The sequence below is a fragment of the Carcharodon carcharias genome, chromosome 18, assembly GCF_017639515.1.
Source record: "Carcharodon carcharias isolate sCarCar2 chromosome 18, sCarCar2.pri, whole genome shotgun sequence".
NCBI classification, from domain to species: Eukaryota; Metazoa; Chordata; class Chondrichthyes; order Lamniformes; family Lamnidae; genus Carcharodon; species Carcharodon carcharias.
The window spans coordinates 47,646,206-47,666,513 of NC_054484.1; the positions used below are offsets into that span (position 1 = coordinate 47,646,206).

At 40.8% G+C, this 20,308-nt stretch overlaps 1 protein-coding gene across 1 annotated transcript in view; it reads left to right on the forward strand.

The window, feature by feature from the left end:
* The window catches only part of b4galt4 (UDP-Gal:betaGlcNAc beta 1,4- galactosyltransferase, polypeptide 4), a 63,675-nt gene extending 45,697 nt beyond the window's left edge, over nucleotides 1-17,978 (forward strand). Inside the window, exons 6-7 of the mRNA XM_041211304.1 lie at nucleotides 9,752-9,856; nucleotides 11,343-17,978. Coding sequence (XP_041067238.1) covers nucleotides 9,752-9,856; nucleotides 11,343-11,496 — 259 coding nt within the window. The 3' untranslated portion in view covers nucleotides 11,497-17,978. The remainder of the gene's footprint in view (nucleotides 1-9,751; nucleotides 9,857-11,342) is intronic.
* The last annotated feature ends 2,330 nt before the right edge of the window (nucleotides 17,979-20,308 follow it).

Genomic DNA, 20,308 nt, shown 5'->3' on the forward strand with positions numbered 1-20,308 from the left:
TGATTAAGGCCCTGTGGCTCTTAAATTTGGCACAAAAATGAGGTTTATGAGATGGTTATGTTTTTGGACTGTTTTTAAATTAGCTCTGTTGACAGTAAGACTGGGTAGTTTGATTGTTAAAGATTTAAAAGGGTGCTTTTTTTGTGAGGGTGTTTAAACTCCAAATCTGAGAGTCTGCACTCACTCAATATTAATTTGTTCTTTTGAGACGTCAACCATTCAGGCAATAGGAAATAATTTAGTGATATGACTCAGGAAAAGTTTATTAAGCAACAAAAGTAATAGCCATCAAGCTAGGCAGCGATTTTACTGGCTCAGTGCAGTTCTTGCTACCCAGTTCAGCCTAGGGCATGAGGCAGCACATGAGGCAAGTCCATCCCTCCCTCCCTATGCTCCCAGGCTCAAGACTGGTCAACCTTGACAGTCTTGTGGCATTTGCTCTGTAATTAAATCATAAAAGTATAGCTTTACCTGGCTTGGGGCCATATGGTGTTTCTCAACTGTCCAAACAAAAAGTCACATGTGTATGAGTGTCTTATATTGATTACAATTTAGCTGAATATAATATTTGCTTGAGTAATATACTTTATTACTTGATTATAAGCACATAATTAAACTACAAACTGATTGCAAATAATAATTAAACCTGAACTTTTTTGCAAGGGGCCCAGATGACTTCACTGGGAAGGAGGTGCAAGTTGTTCATGCTTCTGAACAATGGCAGAAGCATCTGTGCTGACAGTGGATAGACTGCTGTTCTCCAAGTATCAGGGAGGTTTTAGGAATGTTGGGTTGTTAACAGTTAGACTTTAACTTAGTTATTTGGTTCCAAGTAGAATAGATTGGATTCAAAAGAATAGCTAATCAGCTTTTCTGAATACAAGGTCCATGTGTTTCATGTTGCCAAAGACATGGGCTTTGAGAGGGGAAGGGTTTCTAAGAGGCAGCCTGCCAGGATCTGAGAAATAGAGAAAGCAGGTAGAGGCAGCCAGTCTCTATGGTTCAGCATGCAGGAATGCAGGTGGGAGCTTGCGTTCGGATTTGAAAGATTAACTCATGAGGATTTATTATGAGGCTGGAAGATTCACCTAGCTTGAGCTAGAGAAAGAGGATCTCCAGGAAAAGTCTCATTGTGAAAGACAGTCCTACGGTTAAAAGTTGCCAGGTTGAGAAAGAAGAAGAATGGAAGTAAACCCTTGGGTGCTAACAATCACCTTGGACTGGTTCTGGGAGAACTGAATGTCTGCTTAAACGACAGTGTAAAGTATAACCATGAAGTGGGATTTTTTGTTGTGTTAAATAGAAAAAAGGAATGTTCTGTAAAGTAGTTTAAAGTATAAGTTGCCTACAAAAATAGTGTTGGTTTGTTTGTTTGTTACAGTAGAAGCCTAAAAACAAAATCTTGGTTGTGGTTTCCTTTCAGCTATTCGTTGGAAGTTGGGATTTCTTTTTGTTATTGGTCTCTATGGGAATTGTAACAGATTATGGTTCCATCGTCTAAAAAATTTGTTTAGTATTGTACTTCTTGAAACAGAGATGCAAGAACTTCAGCAGTGGAGTGGGACAGGTTAGCTACTAGGTGATTCCACCTGAAGCCCCATCTGTAATATGGTAGGAGGGACCACTGAGGGAAGGAGAGCTTGAGGTCTAAGACCCAGATTTCAGTCTAGTTTAATCGAGGTTGTGCTCCCCTGTGGCTTGTACGCTTCTGAGCTTGCAGCTGGGGAAAGGATATAGAGGGACGAGGGTGGGTGCAGAGGGGATTTACAAGATGATACCAGAAATACAACGATTGACATATCCGGAAAGGATTCACAGAACCACAGTGCAGAAGAGGCCCTTCGGCCCATCAAGTCTGTACCAACAATGTAAAAATGTGTTGATTTTGATACTCCTTGAAATTTTCTTTTCATACTCCCTTTTTTAAGTCTTGCTATGCGCTTTGCCAGGACGTGTGCTGAGTTCTGCATTTTCGTATTTTTCTTTTGGTTTTATGTTGTCTCTTTAGTCATCCACAGCTCTTTTTGGCAAATAAAGCTCTTGCCCTTTAGGGGTATAAATTGTTTCTCTATGACCTTAAACTTGTTTTTGAACATCTCCCACTAATCTTTACTTGTTTTATCCATCAACAGATTTTCCCAGTTTACTGTGGACAGTCTCTGTCTCATCCCATTGAATAAGCCTTACCTAAGTTTAGAAGTTGCTGTTTCATGTTTCTACTGAGTGTTTGAAAGGTTGATCGTGATCATATTATAATCATTATTTGATAAATATTCACGTACCGCAAGGCTAGATCTGGTCTATTAGTCATTACTAAATCTGACATGACTAGCCCTTTTATTGGTTCCGAGACATATTATGAACATACGAACAAGGAGCAGGAGTAGGTTATTCGGCCCCTCGAGCCTGTTCCACCATTTAATAAGATAATGGCTGATCTGATAGTAATCTCAAATCTGCACCTCACCTACTCCCAATAACCTATCACCCGCTTGCTTACAGAATCACAGAGTGCATAAGAGGCCCTTCGACCCATCGAGTCTGCACCGACACGTGAGAAACACCTGACCTACCTACCTAATCCCATTTACCAGTGCTTGGCCCATAGCCTTGAATGTTATGACGTGCCAAGTGCTCATCCAGGTACTTTTTAAAGGATGTGAGGCAACCTGCCTCCACCACCCTCCCAGGCAGTGCATTCCAGACCGTCACCACCCTCTGGGTAAAAAAGTTTTTCCTCACAACCCCCTAAACCTCCTACCACTCACTTTGAACAGGCTGGGACTTTTGCTTCTTTCGGGGTTGGGGAGGAGGGGGTGAGTATGGTGCAGAAAAGCAGACTGAGAGGTCTTTAAAATTGTGAACGTTTTTGATAGTCAATACAGAGAGAATGGGCTGGGTTTAATGGTCACAGTGGTGAACCCGTCAATTGGCTTGAGAGCTGCAACCATTATTTTTATTAATTCATGGGATGCGAGCATCACTGACTAGGCCAGCATTACGCACCCCCAGTTGCCCTTGTTTGGGGCAGGGGTGGGGGGGTGCATTGAAGAGTCAGCCATATTGTTGTGGGTCTGGATTCACATGTAGGCCAGACCAGGTAAGGACAGCAGATTTCCTTCCCTAAAGGGCATTAGTGAACCAGATGGGATTTTTACAACAATTGACAATGGTTTCACTGTCATCATTAACCTTTTAATTCCAGTATTTTTTTATATTGGATTCAAATTCCGCCATCTGCCGTAGTGGGATTCGAACCCAAGTCCCCTGAGTATTACTCCTGGGTTCTGGATTACCGGTCTACTGAAAATACCACTATGCCACCACCTCCCCATTTGGAACCTGACATGGTAAAAGCTAATCGGGTAGTTTACTGCCTGCTATTGAATGTCCTGGGTCCTGTAAATTGGATGGCCTCTCAGAAAGCCAGCATCTTCCAGTAGCACCAATGGGAGTGGCTGCCTCTGCTGGTGCTGCAATAGTCCCTCAAGGAGGATTGTTGCTAGAGCCTTGGAAAGCAGGTTAGTGGGCTGACTTGCTAATGCAATTTAGGCAGGCCCTGATGAGGATGGGTCGGGGGGATGGGGTCAGTGTAAAGGACAGCAGGGGTTCTTCCTGCGGGGCAGCCATTGCTGCTGGTGGGTCCCTCCATTGTACATAGGATGTCTGAAGAGAAGGGACCCCCACCAGATGGCAGGCATGCCTACTGAGGGTGTACCTGGCACCTTACCCACAAGGCATGGAGCCATGCCCGTTCCCAACCCCACCACCACTGAATACCAGTGGCAGTGGGCTCAGGGCCTTAACTGGCCTCCTAGCGGGAAGGTCATCCACAACATTCCCACCCTGGATTTAACTAGGAGAGTTGGAAAGGCAATGGGCTTTCCACCCAAGACTTTTCATCTCATTATACTTTACCCCACTCCTGCAAACCCCCAAGCCTCCCAGCCACTTCAAGGGAGCATTAAATTCCACCCAATGTTTCCACTTTTGGGGAAGAACATAACTAGAAGCCATCACCCAAGAAAACCAACTGGGTATTTAGAAGAAACTTCTTTACCCAGAGATTGGTGAGAATTTGGAACTTGCTACTATAGAGAGTGGTTGAATTGAATAGTGTGATGGCTGATATGCTTTTAGGGTGGTTGGAGTGATGGTCCTTTTAAGAACCAGGTTTCCCTGAAATAAAATTTCTTAAAAAGCAGCTTGCTTCCAGTAACTGGTCATGTTACCGGGCTGTCCGGGAGATGACCAGTACAAAAAATGATCAACCAGAAGTTAATCATAAGTAACTGGGTAACTGAGTAAGTCCCTGGGTATAGTTCTGTGTTCAAGCAGTTTGGATTTGGTTCATTTTAGAATTGGCTGACTAGAGGGAACATTTTTTTCCGCAAGGAGAATTCATTTGAAATTCTGTGTTGGCTAAATGGGTTTTAAAAACCTTGTTAATTGAAGGACTCTGCTACCAGTGAGTTGGATTTCTGGGATAGCCAAGCTGAGAATAGAGAGGGTGAGTTCTAGATACAAGACTCCAGAATTAAAGAACATTAGATCCAACACTTAGGAGGTTAATGACACCTGTGTTGAACTGGAAGTCCTCAACTATGGAACAGTTGGAGGAGATTTGAAAGGACAGCCTTACCGGAAGTAAGCAGAAAGCCCAAGAAATCCCAATCCTTCTGCGAACCTTTGAAATAATGCCAAGACCAGATGGTTAGTCTTACAATTTCTAATAACTATCTGGTTTGATTTTTTGGGGGTGTAAGACAGATGATTGTAGAAGGTAATTTGGGTTAAGTTCAATTTGGAGTAAAAGTAACTGTGTTCATTGTACTTTTAATATCTTTTATCTTAACTAGTTGGTTACATTAGAGTGTAGTTATTAGTATTGACGTTCTTAGGTTTCTGCGTGGTAATGTTCTTTTGTTTTAAGCCGTGAACCTTGTGGCTTCGTTCTTTTAGTCAATCCCTGGACTTTTGGATTTCCAAACCAAAAAAATAATAAAGTTACTGGTCTCTACCAAGACCATAACAACGGTATAGATAGATTTAAAGGGAGACTAGGCAAGCATATGAAGGAGAAGGAAATAGAGGAATACGGTGATAATTTTAGATAAGGAAAGGGGGAGGAGGCTCGAGTGGAGCATAAATACTGGCATGGGCTGATCAGGTTGAGTCTGCTGTATATTCCAGGTAAACTTTGGGAGGTAGGCCCTTTCCCAATGGTTTCCTGTGTGCAGGGAGTCCTTGCTGCAGGAGGTATAGCAAAGAAAGCGGCACTATTGAGAGTGTAAAGCACAAACTGTGAAGGAGATGCAGGCTGCATGGTAGTTGATGGCTGAGGTTGAAAATGCAGACCCCCTTGTTCCAGGATATATAATAAATGTTGGGGCTGTATGTTGGACAGTGCTGCAGATTGATGATAATCATTGCAGAGAAGTACATGGAAGATGGTAGAAGGGTCAACCATTGATTAGAATGTTTCCCTGCTCTCAAAATGTGTTACTTGGCTTTTTATAATTTAACTATAATTCTGATCCTACACCAACCTATAAGATAATACATTAAATAAAATGCACTGTCTTCAACCAGAAATTAGAAACTTTTTGAAAGTACTCCAAAGTCATTACTACTGAAAGGAATCCATTAAATTTACCTTTTACTGAACAGCTAACTTGGTGTTGCTAAATTTTGGGTGGATTCAAGGATAATGTTTGTCTTGGTACAAAGCACTGGAGACAGCTTTCCCTTCCAAGCACATCCTCCAATGTGGTGGTAGAAGGTGTTTTCATATAAAATTGATGATTTATTACTGTATTAAACCATACTCTAAAATACAATCAGCCGGCCAGGGAAAGAGAAAAATCTGGTTCCGCTCTTGTGGAATAGACCATAAGGCCATAAGATGTAGAAGCAGAAGTAGGCCATTCAGCCCATTGAGTCTGCTCCGCCATTCAATGAGATCATGGCTGATCTGATAATCCTCAACTCTACTTTCTTGCCTTTTCCCCATAACCTTTGATTCCTTTACTGTTTTAAAATCTGTCTATCTCAGCCTTGAATATACTGAACAACCCAGCCGCTACAGCCCTCGAGGGCAAAGAATTCCACAGATTCACTACCCTCTGAGAGGAGAAATTCCTCCACATCTCTGCCTTAAATGGGTAACCCCTCACTCTGAGATTATGCCATCTGGTCCTAGACTCTCCCACATGGGCAAACAACCTCTCAGCATCTACCCTGTCCAGCCCCCTAAGAATCTTATATGTTTCAATAAGGTCGCCTCTCATTCTTCTAAACTCCAATGAGTACAGGCCCAACCTACTCAACCTCTCCTCATAAAATTCCTCCATACCTGGGATCAACCTAGTGAACCTTCTCTGGATTGCCTCCAATACCAATACATCTCCCCTTGGATAAGGGGACCAAAACTGTTCAGTTTTGTAGATGTGGTCTAACTATTACCTTGTATAGTTTTAGCAAGATTTCCCTATTTTTATACTCCATTCCCTTTGAAATAAAGGCCAACATTCCATTTGCCTTCCCTATTACCTGCTGAACCTGTATGCTAGCTTTTTGGGATTCATGCATGAGGACCCCCAAATCCCTCTGTGCTGCAGCCTTCTGCAGTCTTTCTCCATTTAAATAATATTCAGCTCCTCTATTCTTCCTGCCAAAGTGCATAACCTTACATTTTCCCATATTATATTACATTTGCCAAGGTTTTGCCCACTCACTTAACCTGTTTATATCTCTCTGTAGACTCTTTGGGCAGAATTTTTCTGTTGGCGAGCTGAGGGCAGGAAACCCTGACATCGTCCCGCCCCATTTAAATATTCAGGAAGGCGGGCGGAGAGCGCGATCAGCTGTCCGCCCGCCGACCTATCAATGGCCAATTGAGGCCATTGACAGGATAATTAACCCAATTAAAGGCCCTGCCTGTCCAACCTTAAGACTGGCGGGCAGGCCAGGAGCCCCAGCGGCTTCTGAAAAAAACATGAAACCTCATCCACTGGCGGGATGAGGTTTCATGTCTGTTTTTAATAAACTTTAATAAAGTTTGTGATATTTATTAACATGTCCCATCTCGTGTGACATTGTCACATGAGGGGGACATGTTAATTTTTTTCAACTTTCAAGAACTATCAGCACTCTCCCTGAGGCAGCACTTAGTCTCAGAGAGATATGCGCTCTTTAGTGCGCACGCGCGAAAGAATGCACTCTGACATTTGGGGAATCCCTCCCCACCCATAGCGCTTCCCGTCAGGCGGGCCTTAATTGGCCCGCCCACTCAAAATGGCAGTGGGGCCCATTTCGGCAGTGACGATCGGCTGCCCGCCAGCCGCCAAGCCACCCATCAAGGGCAAAATTTTGCCCTTTGTGTCATCCTCACCACTTGCCTTCCCACCTATTTTTGTGTCATCTACAAACTTAGCGATAGTACATTCATTTCCCTCATCCAAGTCATTAATATATATTGTAAATAAATGTGCCCCCATCACTGATTCCTGTGGCACTCTACTAGTTACAGGTTGCCATCCTGAAAATGCCCCCCTTCTTCCAACCCTCTGTCTTCTATTAGTTAACCAGTCCTCTATCCATGCTAATATACAACCCCCAACACCATGGGCTCTTATCTGATTAAGTAACCTCATGTGCAGTACCTTATCGAACACCTTTTGGAAATCCAAATATATTACATTTACTGGTTCCCCTTTATCTATCCTGCTTGTTACCTCCTCAAAGAATCCTAATAAATTTGTCAGGTATGATTTTCCCTTCATGATGCCATGCTGTCTCTGCTTGATTATATTATGCATTTCTAAATTCTCTGCTATTATATCCGTAATAATGGACTCTAACGTTTTCTCAATGACAAATGTTAAGCTAACTTGCCTATCGTTACCTGTTTTTTGTCTCCCTCCCTTTTTGAATAAGGGTGTTACGTTGGAAGTTTACCAAGCCTCTGGGACTTTTCCAGAATCTAAGCATTCTTGTAAGATTTCCGATGCACCCACTATCTCTTCAGCTACTTCCTTTAATATCCTAGGATGCAACCCATCAGGTCCAGCTGACTTATCGGCTTTTAGCCCCGTTAGTTTCTCTGGTACTTTTTCTCAAGTGATAGTTGTTATATTTATTTCCTCCGCCCCTTTTTCCCCTTGATTATTTAGCATTTTTGGAATGCTATTAGTGTCTTCTACCGTGAAGACTAATGCAAAGTATTTATTCAACTCCTCTGCCATTTCCTGGTTCCCCAGCCTCATTCTCTAAGGGGCCTTTATTCAATTTGGCCTCTCCGTTTTTATATATTTAAAGAAGCTCTTATTATCTATTTTTATATTACTTGCCAGTTTACCCTCAAAAGTTTATTTTCTACCTCATTTTTTTTTGGTCGTCATCTGTTGGTTTTTAAAACTTTCCCAATCCACTGGTTTACCACTAATCTTAGCCACATTGTATGTTTTATCTTTCAATTTGATACACTCCTTATCTTCCTTGGTTTACCATAGTTGGTTTATCTCCTTCCTAGAATCCTTCTCACTGGGATATATCATTGTTGTGAGTCATGAACTATTTTCCTAAATGTCTGCTTTTGTTCATCAACCGTCTTTTCTGCTAAACTCCTTTTCCATTCCTCTCCAGCCAACTCTGCCCTCATTCCTTTATAATTACCCTTATTTAAATTTAGTGCAGTTGTTTCAGACCCAAGTTTCTCACTCTCAAACTGAATGCTAAATTGTACCATGTTATGCTCACTGTTTTCCAGGGGATCTTTTACTCACAGATCATTTATTAAACCTGCCTCATTACACATTACCAGATCCAAAATAGACTGATCCCTAGTTGGACCCACAACATATTGTTCTAGCAAACTGTCCTGAATATACTCTTTGAATCTTGTTTGTGGCTTCCTCTTCCCAATCTACATGAAGATTAAAGTCACCCATGACTAATGTACTCCCTTTTTCTACATGCCCCCGCTAACTCCTAATTTATTCTCTGTCCTACAGCATAGCTACTGTTAGGGGGCCAATAGACTACTTCCACCAGTGTCGTCTTCCCCTTGTTATTTCTTACCTCCACCCGTATGGATTCTACATCCTCCGATCCAAGATCATACTTATTCCATCTCGTACTAACAAGGCTACCCCACCACCCTTTCCTTCCTGCCTGTCCTTTCGAACAGTCACATACCCCTGAATATTTAGCTCCCAGCTTTGATCTCCTTTGTGACCGCTTCTCTGTAATGGCTATTAGATTATAACCATGAACCTCTGTTTGTGCCATTAATTCATTTAATTTGTTCCGAATACTACATGCATTTAAGTAAAGGGCCATTAATTTTGCCTTATTACCATTTTTTCCCCTTTGACCCTATTTGCTGCTGTTTTTTGATGTTTGTACACTCTGTCCCTTCCTGTCACACGCTGGGTATCATTACTTATATAACTGCCCTGTAATGCTGCCAAATCCTTTTGCTTTGTAAGCCTACGTATCGCCTCCCCACAACCCACCCCCATCAACCCCCCACTCTATTTAGCTTAAAACCCTCTCTACAGCCCTAGTTATTCAATTCGCCAGGACACTGAATAAAATGTATATTAAAATGATTAACATGATTACTGCATTGACACATACTTACTCTAAATAAAGCAAAAAGAAACTGACTACCTTTTTCCCTCAAAAGTGTAATTGTATTTATCGTGCTTAAGTGCTTTGTAGCAAAAACCAATCTTGTTTTTTCCAGAGTTCAGCTACAAAAAATGAAAATTGTCCGTCCTCCTCTTGAAGTTGCCAGGTACACAATGACTTTCCACACGAGGGATCATGGAAATGAAGTCAACCCTGAGAGGTGGGTTGGGATGGAAAATTTACTCAGTGGGAGTTGGTCAATCCCATGTTTACTTTATAAAAGAATAATTTGGTGTCATAAATCTAAGATGTACAATGGTCACAATATCACCACATTGCAAAACAAACCTGTGGTGATTTATGTCTGGAACTAAATTTGTTCTTTGTCCTTAGTGCAAATCACCTGTGAGTTGTTTATATATGTATTATGAGTTGATAGGTTTACTATAATTTTTGCAAACATCAGCTTTTTTATAGCCTTATGAGGCCTGTATAATTGTGACTATAGTTTTTTTGTTGAGCTTTAGATTCCTGACTTGCTAATCTTTTTGAACACGAGTGCACAGACGTCCCAGTTATCATTAAATCAAAATATCGTGCAAGCAAGTTTGAATCTACTTCGATGTTGATCTATTTCTAATATGTTTCCCTTATTCCCACTTTATAAATAGCATTGGAATGATGGAGTTTCAAATAAAACACCCTAAGTGTCACTAAAATGAAAGCAAAATACTGCAGATGCTGGAAATCTGAAATAAAAACAAAATGTTACAAACAAGACTCAGCATGTCTGGTAGCATCTGTGGAGAAAGTTAAGGTTTCAAGTCAAACATGACATGCAAGTTCTTCCAATACTTTTTTGGGCAGAATTTTATTGCGCCCCGCCCCCAGCACTGTCAGGATTTTGCAGTCCCATCAAAATCAATGGACTTTTGAACGGCTCACTGTATTTTCTGACCCCACCTCTGTTGTGATGGGAGTGTAAAATTTCACCCTTCATTTTTATTTCACACCTAAGTGTCATCCTGCTCAAAACTGATTGTTTGCCTGAAAAAGAAACATAGCAAATGCCAACCATTTGAAATAAAGTTCTAAAAAATATCCACAAGAATATTGCAGTTGTGCAGTATCAGCTTTTGTCCAGTTCAAAATTTATTATTCCTTTTAAAACCAATTTGTATTTGATGTTGTTGTAAATGAAAAGATTAGGTACAAGTGGTGCAGTTTTTCTGCATTTAGACACGAGTGATAATGCTTACTTTTTTTCCATCTCTTTTTGCGTTTTTGGAGCTATGCGTTCAGATTCCCCTGACCTGGCATGAGTCTCTGTATTTTTCCTTGCCAAGTCATTATTGTTTCTATCGAGAGAACCACAATGATAATAAGAAAAACCAAGGACAAGATTTTTTTCTGGCTTGTCTCTTTAATGCTCTGGCACTTCTAATACAGCAGCTTTCTGATTATAACTCCCACTCCATTCCTAATGTCTTTGTCTCAACTGCGTTTTCCATGCTTTCTATAAGGAGCTTCTTACTAATGTGTTTTTTTCAAATTTTACTTCTGCGGTTTGATTTTTTTAGCTCCACCCCCATTGTGTGGGATCCGTACAGTAGGTATATTTAATGTTCCAGTGCCTACACTTAGTAAATGTGTTTGTTTTCTTTGTGATTGATCATAGCAGTTCTCATAACTCTTCACCTTCACAGGATGGCGCTATTAAAGAAAGTTCCACGTGTCTGGAGCAAAGATGGTTTGAACTCCTGTGCCTACAAGGTGTTAACAATAGAACATAAACCTTTGTACATTAATATCACAGCGGACATCGGTGATCCTCATCACAATCCTGAAGTTGCTGTCTGAATGCAGCATTCCTACTTTCACTAATGATTAGCGATGATTGGCTGCTTTTCAACTGTCGTACAGATCCTTTTGAGATAAGTGAATAAATCTTCAGGTTGCACAACCTTATGACCTTTTGTATGTTGCCTGGAAATCAGCAGGAATGAGTCATGAGCAATGGAACTTGAACCATTTTCCTGTTGGTTGGTATGAGATTTAGATGAATAGGGCATATTGAAGTAGCTGAAACACAATATACTTTTTTTAAAATTTAATTTGTGTGTTGAGAATTTCTGGTTTAAAATCCTGCAACTCCCTAGCCAAGAGCGCGACTGGAGTACCTTTACTCTATAGACTACAACAGTTCAAGATAGCTCAACAATGGTTTCTCAAGGGCATCTGACAATGGGAAATAATTGCTGGCCTTGCTAGTGCTGCCCATTCCCCAAGAAGAATAATAAGGTTTTCAACTGAAGTTTTGGACTTGATGAGGGCGTAACATTTTCCTTTTGAAGACAGCATCAGTGCTTTGCTGCACCGTCAGAAAGGAAGATTTGTCTTTATATAGTGCTTTTCACAACCACTGGATGACTCAAAGCACTTTACAGCCAATGAAGTACTTTTTGAAGTGCAGTCACTGTTGTAATGCAGGAAACACAGCAGCTAAATTGTGCACAGCAAGCCCCCACAAAAAGCAATGTGATTATGACCTGGTAGTCAGTTTTTATTTGTGTGTGATGCTGATTGAGAGATAATTATTGGCTAGGACACTAAGGATAGCTCCCCTGCTTTTCTCTGAAATAGTGCCATGGGAGCTTTTACCTCCTCCCAAGCTGGCAGATGTGGGCTCAATTTAATGTCTCACTCAAAAGATGGTACTTCTGACGATGTAGAGCCCCATCTACTGCACTGGAGTGTCATCTTTGGGGGTTTTTTTTGTGTGAGACTTGAAACCAGAACCTTGTGACTTGGAGGCAAAAGTGCTAGCCACTGCTGACACAGTCCATCAGTAAACTCAAACATGATCATCCAACTACGAATAATTGAGGGCACCTACACTAGGCCAGTTGTGATGTTTTTTTTCTCCCTGGTCTCCAAGTTCTGACTTTACAGGAGTGCTGTGAGCTCTTCTCATTTTGTAATTCACCAGACAATATTTTGTTGTGCTGGCTTTGTATTCCAGAAGAGTTTTTTTTAATAAACCTTTTTTAGGATTACAAAAAGCACACAAACCCACTGGGATTAAAAGGGGACCAAAGCTTTGAATGCAAGTAATTACTTTCAAACTCATTTTTGTACCTCCTTTCATAACTGGTATAAATGATTTACTGTTATCCTACTCTTCTGGTCAGATCACTCCCTTTGCTTTCTTAACTGGCTATCGTGGATTGTTACCAATTCTTGCTTGCTGGGAATAATGGATGTAATCATGTGAGCTCCCTTTTTTCCTGTATAAAGTCCTCTCTTATCAACATTAAATTACTAAAGAAGTGTAAGTAGGATTTCAGAGCCTCCAGTTGAATGTAATTTTTAAATTACTGGATGTCAAAGAAGTCTCTATTGTGGAAACAGCATCACGTCTTCACCTGCCTAGCCGGTCTGGCTGCTGTAGATTCTCTGCCACTGAAACATAATACTGCTTCCACAATATATCCATGCCGTGTTTGTGCCTGGTCATAATTTATTTTTATGATGGATAGCTTGAACTGCACTCGTAGCTGGTTGACAGAAGAGTGTAGCCATGGCATTTGAGTATCACAGTGGACTCAGATGATCCTCCTCATCATCCACAAGTTTACTATCCAAAGACAGTGTGCCTCAACAATCAATAACAGCTTACTGGAATTTAATTAAATGAGTTATAAAGTGAGCTTGTAGAGCTGTCCTTGTATTTCAGTGATGAAAGATCCTACGCCGGTACTACTTTTGTTGTCCATTGAAATTGTGATACTCCTACGTGATGCGCAGTAATACAAAGCCCACCAGTAACACAAATTGTACCCTTCTAGAGGCTGTTTTCTCTGGTTTATATTTTGCCGATACAATATTGAAAGTAAATGCAGTCACCGATAATTTCCTTCTGATTGGCTGCCATATGCTCAGCTGAAACCATGCTTATACACTAATTTTCAGAATTCCATTGATCTTCCTCCAAATTTATAGCTATTTGAGAATTTCTGCAAATTTTGTCAATGTCTATTTACACACAGCTAAATTAGAGGTAGGAGAGCTGGAAAAGTTTCTTCACTTGCTTCACAAAGACTGACAAATGTATTAATTTGCTATGTTATCCTGGCATATATGAGGCTGTTGTATTCAAGTGAAAAGCCTTTCCTGTAACTCCAGCCCTGTTGCTCATCAAACATTGAATCCATCCTTAATATCTGTTTTACCAATTAAAATCTTGAACTGTACCAGTTTCTGTACAGTGTCTGAGCTGACCATTGCAGGTGCGTTAGGGAACTTGGGAAACCAGGAACTTGAAAGAAGTGAAATGATTTGGTCTTTGACCTTTGGAATCTGGGTTTGAATTCAGTCTAGGCTATCGGATTAACATCTCCTGTATCTCTATAACCCTACAGCACACAAGTGGCACTAATTGGCGTTCTGACTCAACCCACATTAGCTGTTGTGGTTGATGGGGATAGGGAATGAAGGACTCACCGATCGATGTTGGGCCTAAGATGAGTTGTCGGGCTGGAGTATGTCAGGGTCACCAGATTTTTAAAAGTCAAAACTAGGACACCATTGACCAGCTCTTGTTAATATTGAGTTTCACATTTAAAGGGAAATGAGAATCTGTGTGATTGTGCCCTACCCCAGTATCAGCTGTTTCCCCTTGGCCCCCTGACTGAGCATTTTTACCTGGAGCTGCAGTACCTGCCAAAGTCCTCTGCTGCCAGTGACCTCATTGTTTCTATGAGACACTGCCAACACCATATGCAGGAGAGGGCCCGGACAGATCTTGCATGAGCTCCTGGATTGCAAGCCCAGCTGTCGGTGCCTCCCTGGGGTCAGCAGTCAATCATCCCAGGGTGTTTCTTCCCCCCCAGCCCCTGTTTGTCATCTTAGTTTACGTTTCAGTTGTATTAGTATTTTGTTGATGCCTTGTTCCCATTGGCATAGCCTAACGGTTGTCCAAAAACAGAAAATCTGAAAACGTTTGAACGATTTTGAGGGAAGGACACTGGGACTATCCCAGCCTTAGTGAGTTTTTAGTCGGTTTATAACTCTTGTTCCTGATTTGGATGTTCTTGATGTTAGCCCTGGATGCCCGAAATTAGATTTCGTTCATTCTACAGATCCTTTGTATTGATCACAAGGGGGAGCTGATCAACTTTCACCCTTAATCCTACAGTGCTCACCTTGGGACACGATCAGAAATTCCATGCTTCCTGAAGTGGGGTGGGGTTCTTTCAGGAAGTATCAGTTTATCATTGGGCTGTCTTTCACCTACGTCTCTAAGTGTGACTGCATACAGGGAACATGAGATTGCTAAATTTGCCTTCTGATTTCATCATAGAAGTTGACAGCTATTGCGATCTTTGAACATAATGCAGATAGCGCAGTAAAACAGCTGTACAATTTAGGGAACAGATTAGGAGGCAGGGTAATGGAATCTGGCCAATACTGCTTAACGTTGAACTGATATATACCCAGTACCTGTAATAAACTGCGCAAATACAAAGTAAAGAAAGTGAACTATGCAAGAAGAAAAGATATTCCATTTTATAGCTATTACTACATTTTTTAATGCTGTGATGACTGTAAAATGAAGTTACATCAGTTTCTCAGTGTTGCACTGTGATTCCAGAAATATATGGATAAATTCTAAAACGTGGGAGTACAATGAAATAAATTGCAGATTAGTGTACAATGGCTAATATACATGATTCAGGTGCTGAGATGTAGGTAAATGAAAACTGCATTGCTGTGTAAATAATTTCGAGTAGTTGTGTTGGTTGAAACCTGTTTTGCACTAAAAGAAAGGTAGAAAATATACGAAATAGCTATTCCCCAAGGACTTCCCTGAGAGCTGATACCAGCAAGGCAACGGAAGTCAATATTTAGAGTGGCAAGCTGCCTGTGGAGGCACAGCAAGCATCAGTTCATCCCAATTATTCAGATGAAGCCTGAGATCTGATTTTTATCAATCCTCGAACCTCTTGGTTCATTGCAAGTCACCTTTGCAGCACAAATTACTTTTTACTTATTTCTATAACGCGACTACCATGTTACTGTGGGTGGAGGAAGAGAAAGTACAACACTTGAGCTGGAAGTAGTTGAATGTGCACTATTAATATTTATTATACCTCAAGACTCTACACAATTTTTCATTAGCCTATTCTAGTCTTAAACATTTTAGAAAACTAATGTAGAAATGTTCTTGTAAATCCATTTTTCATGGAATTAGTTTTGCTGTTGGCTATATCTAGCCATTGTAGGACAGTAATTTAATATAAGGATACGTATCATTGTTACCAAGCTCTGCCTTTAGTGGAGATTGAGAGCTGCACACAGAGGGGAAGGAGCCCTGAATTTTAGTAAAATGTTGGACTAATGCCAGTGTTATTAGTGCAGATGTGTGTGGGTGGGTACCAATAAGAACAATGATGTTAATGTTCTGTATGGTGAAAGCTGGCTTTTAGCACGTTGCTCAATGTCGTGCTGTAAATATTTCCATTAAACACGGAGGCCTTTAAAAGTGAAACCCATTGACGCGCCTTGCTCATCTGTGTAATACTGAACTTTCACCTTTTGTATTTTCAGCTAAATACTGTGAATTCATTACCTCATTGTTAATAGTGCAGCAAAGAAAGCGACTTCAGTTTACCAGCTGTCTGTTTTTCACTCCGCTCAATTTTCATAACCAAATGAGGCATGGTGCAAAATGGAAAGCTGATTCACTGCTGCCTGTTTCCCCTCTGGCAGGAACAGTTAAAATTGATCCCAAAGGGAAACAGTGTGGAACCTGACTGATCTAATTTATTTTCATTAAAATGTGATATTCCCTTCAGATAATTACATTATATCCAAACTGAACTCCAATTTAATCCAACATGTACTTGCACCTAGACTCTTAATCCTTGTCATGCCAAATCATACCTGAGAAATGCCATCCAAAATTTTCACCCTAAGTAAATGAACTGCTGTCGTATGCTGTTTTGCGCAGCATGTAATGAGGAAATGGACCATTTCAAAAAGCATGGGTAAGCCAAAAGTTGCTTTGTGCAGAGTGATTTATTACTTTGGCTCAACAGTTTTTCTCTCACTCTCGAGGTTTTTAACGAAACTTCTTTTCTCGAGCTGCCAAGATTTCCTCCTTGTCTCGCTCTTGGCCATGGTGAGCTCAGCAGAACTACAATTGAAATCCCAATTACTCACCTATTTTATAGGAGCTAGAAATTTCCCACCAGCTTTGGAATCATGGTTGCTGAAATCCTGGTGATAAGAGTTTAACAGCAGGAATGGGAATGTGGCCCAAATTTCTGTAGCTCACGGAGTGCTGCTTAAAAAATTCTGAATAATTATTTTAAGATATTCCCCAGCGATGGTGTGCTGTTTGACTGTGAACTGCCACTTGCTGGGAATCATCTCGCTTTCATTATTTCCTAGACTGGTTTTAAAATGTCGTCTATGTGCAAATGAGTTGTGTGGATTATCAACGTAGACACTTGCCCTTGAAAAGTAATTTTAAAGTTATTGACAACACCAGGGGCACATTTTATCCATCCCTTTAAATCTCAGCGCTAGGCTTTTAATAGATTTGCAACCATTGAAATTTACTTTGTTAATGCAAACTTGTTTTCATTACACTGCAAGCATCACCAAACGAACTGATTTTATTGATTGTTGTTTGGCAGTAAACCTTCTATAATGTATTTTATATGTGTTCAATCTTATATTTTAAATTTGGAGATCAGGTGGGAGTAGGTGAATCTGGTAGAGTGTTCCAAAATGATTAATTTTATCTAGACTACTAGAGATGCTAGAAAAAAATTATTGCTTTTTTAAACTGTGATTGGGTGATTTAGTCAGCGACAGGGCTGCTGTGGTTAAGAGTTTTTAAGTAGACCAAAAAAAATTGCAAAAATGACTGGGGTATGAAAGTTAGTTCAATACTGTGCAAGATATCTTTCTGCGAAAAGATCTGAAGTGAAAAACAGATGGCTGCAATGTTGCCTAGTTGGTTTTATTAAAGTCTTCCTTCCACTTGTCTTTCTTTGTATGTTCCTCTAAGATGAAGAAATTATCCTTTACCTCCGATTCCTGTCCTGTGCTGTATATGGGACCATTTTCTTAGTGTCTGCAATTACATGTTTTTTTTAAAATTTCTACTTTTTATATGTAAAATAAAGTTCTTCCATGCATGACTTTTGTGCCTATCTATCCCTTAATGATACTCTTAAAGCGGTGTACTGTGTTTCTACAAAATTGCTTACGTATTTATTTTTTAAAAAAGCATTGTCTGTTCATGCGAATAAAATTTAAGTATTAAAACACATTGGTGCCTATCCTTTTTCTCAGCTGCTGTAAAGGCTCACAGATATATTCACACTAAAATGTTGCTGCATTGAACTTGGTGTCTTTAATTTCGCACACATTCAGTTTCTGACACATTAAGGCTGGCATTTTTCACAGAGGTGTGGGCTCCTCCTCCAGCTGAAAAGTCAGCGGTGAGTCCACCTCCGTGTGGCTGGGAAGCCCTGATCTAAATTAACAGCCAGCAGCCTGATAAATTAGCTCAGCTCGATGGTCCTGCCTCAGAGCTACTGGCCAATCAAATGGCTGGCAACTCTCTAGTCCCAGCAATGCCACTGGGAGTGTTGGCCATGGCTGGGGTTGCAGCCAAGCCCCCCATGAGGATCATCACTGAAACCGGACACTAAGGTAAATGGAGTGGTTTCGCTGGGGCCAGTCAGGTAGGCCTCAGCAAGGGGTGTGGGAGGGCAAGAAGGAACAAATGGGCAGTGAGCACTCTTGAGGGACACATAGTGCCTGAACAGGCAGGGCACCCCAGCCACTGCCAGAGTGCCACATGGTATGGGCATCCCCCCCCTGCTGGTCAAAAAGCAACAGTGGCAAGAGGAGCCTCAATTAGCCCAAGGGCAAGCTGCCTGATGCTTCCTCTGCTGCTAATAAAATTCCAGGGGTGGGGGTATGTGATGGGTAGGGAGCCCCATGTCATGGTAGCCAATTTTACACACCTCCCCTGCTGCCAACCCACTCCCACGGGAGTAAAATTTCAGTCCAAATGTCAGCCACTGAGTCATGGCCTGCCAGCAAGGAATTAAATTATCTACAGAAGTGAGCATTCAAGAGTAGCAGAAATGCAGAGGAATTGGGGGAAGAAAAGGTCTAAGCAAAGGACTCATTACTTTGTGATCTAGGACATGGTAGACCTTTTTTTAAAAGCGATGTTCTGCAGAGAGCATTCAATCTCTCCCTGCCCCACCTGTGTGTTTTTCTCACTTATCACACTATATATTTTATAAGCATCTTCCGTCCCTTCTTATCCCCCACCCTCATTACTCATATTACTGCCAATGCTGCTTTTGGCCAAAACTCCTTCAATAGGTGGAATAGCTACCCAATCTCTTCCGCTATCAGAGAATGTCAGAAAGGCATGCTGAGGTAAATTGCTGCCAATGCTCTAAAATTTTCCCCTAACATATCACTGAATTCAGAACAAATTCAGCTTCTAGTGGGCTTAGATTTTGCCACAGAAACCACAACATGAGAAATCAACTTTGAATAACTGCTAACCATTCTGTCAGTATGAAGTGGAGAGTTTTATCTGTGACATTTTGTGCAACTGGTACACTTTCTTTCTCATCCACCTATGCAGTTAATGTTTTTTTGGACTTACTCCACTTGCTGACATTTGGCCAAAAGTGTAGGCACAGGATTAAACTTAGTGCTTTGGAGTTTCCAACTATGTTAGTGTCCAGGTGCACCCATAAAGGACAAGCAAATTACACAGCTTAAAAGATTGTAGAAATTTGGACAGGTGTAAGTTACACTTGTAACTGTACAACACCTAAAATCTTCTCTATCTTTTATATCTGTCCATCAACCAATCTGCCCACAAAACTGGTCATATCCCCAATTCTCAAGTGTGTATGTCCTTCAAATGCACTTTTTTTGATGAGTCCACATTGTGACTGAATTTTCAGGCACAACGTGGGAACTGTTTTTTAATTGCAGGTTATTAAGTTTTTAATATCCCTGAGACCAGATCTGTAAAACTTTAATACATTTTTATGGCATAAGTCACATGAAAAATTTAAAACCTTCCCCTAACTACATGCTTTTAAAATGTTTGTGCCTGATGTGCATGAATTGATGGTGAAATGAGTTAAAACTTAAATGTCTAGACTCAAAGAATGTGGATTCAGCATTTCCTTGGGTTGCTGATTTGTTCACACTGATTTCTGCCCATTTTAAGTGCGTGTATTCTATCAAGGTTGGGAGGAAACTTGGGTGAACTTGACATTGACAACAAGCCAACAACGTTGAAACATTACACTCGAATTTTCCAAGTGCAACTTCTAAATAAATTAGAACAGAACCCATTTAGAGTATCGTTTACATGCCAAACAGTATCATTTCTTGGGCTATGCCTGATTGTCAGTGTTTATTACCCAGAAATCATTGTGGGATATAAATTCACTGTGTTGCAGTATCATTGCCTGGAGGTCATTACAGAGTGTTGCTGAGTGTCTTTTGCAGGTGTGACTGTGTGATCAGGTGGCTCCCAAGCTAACTTGTGATGAAATGGAACGTGGCCATTGCAAACCTTCAGAGAGAAGTATTTCAAAGATTGATCACA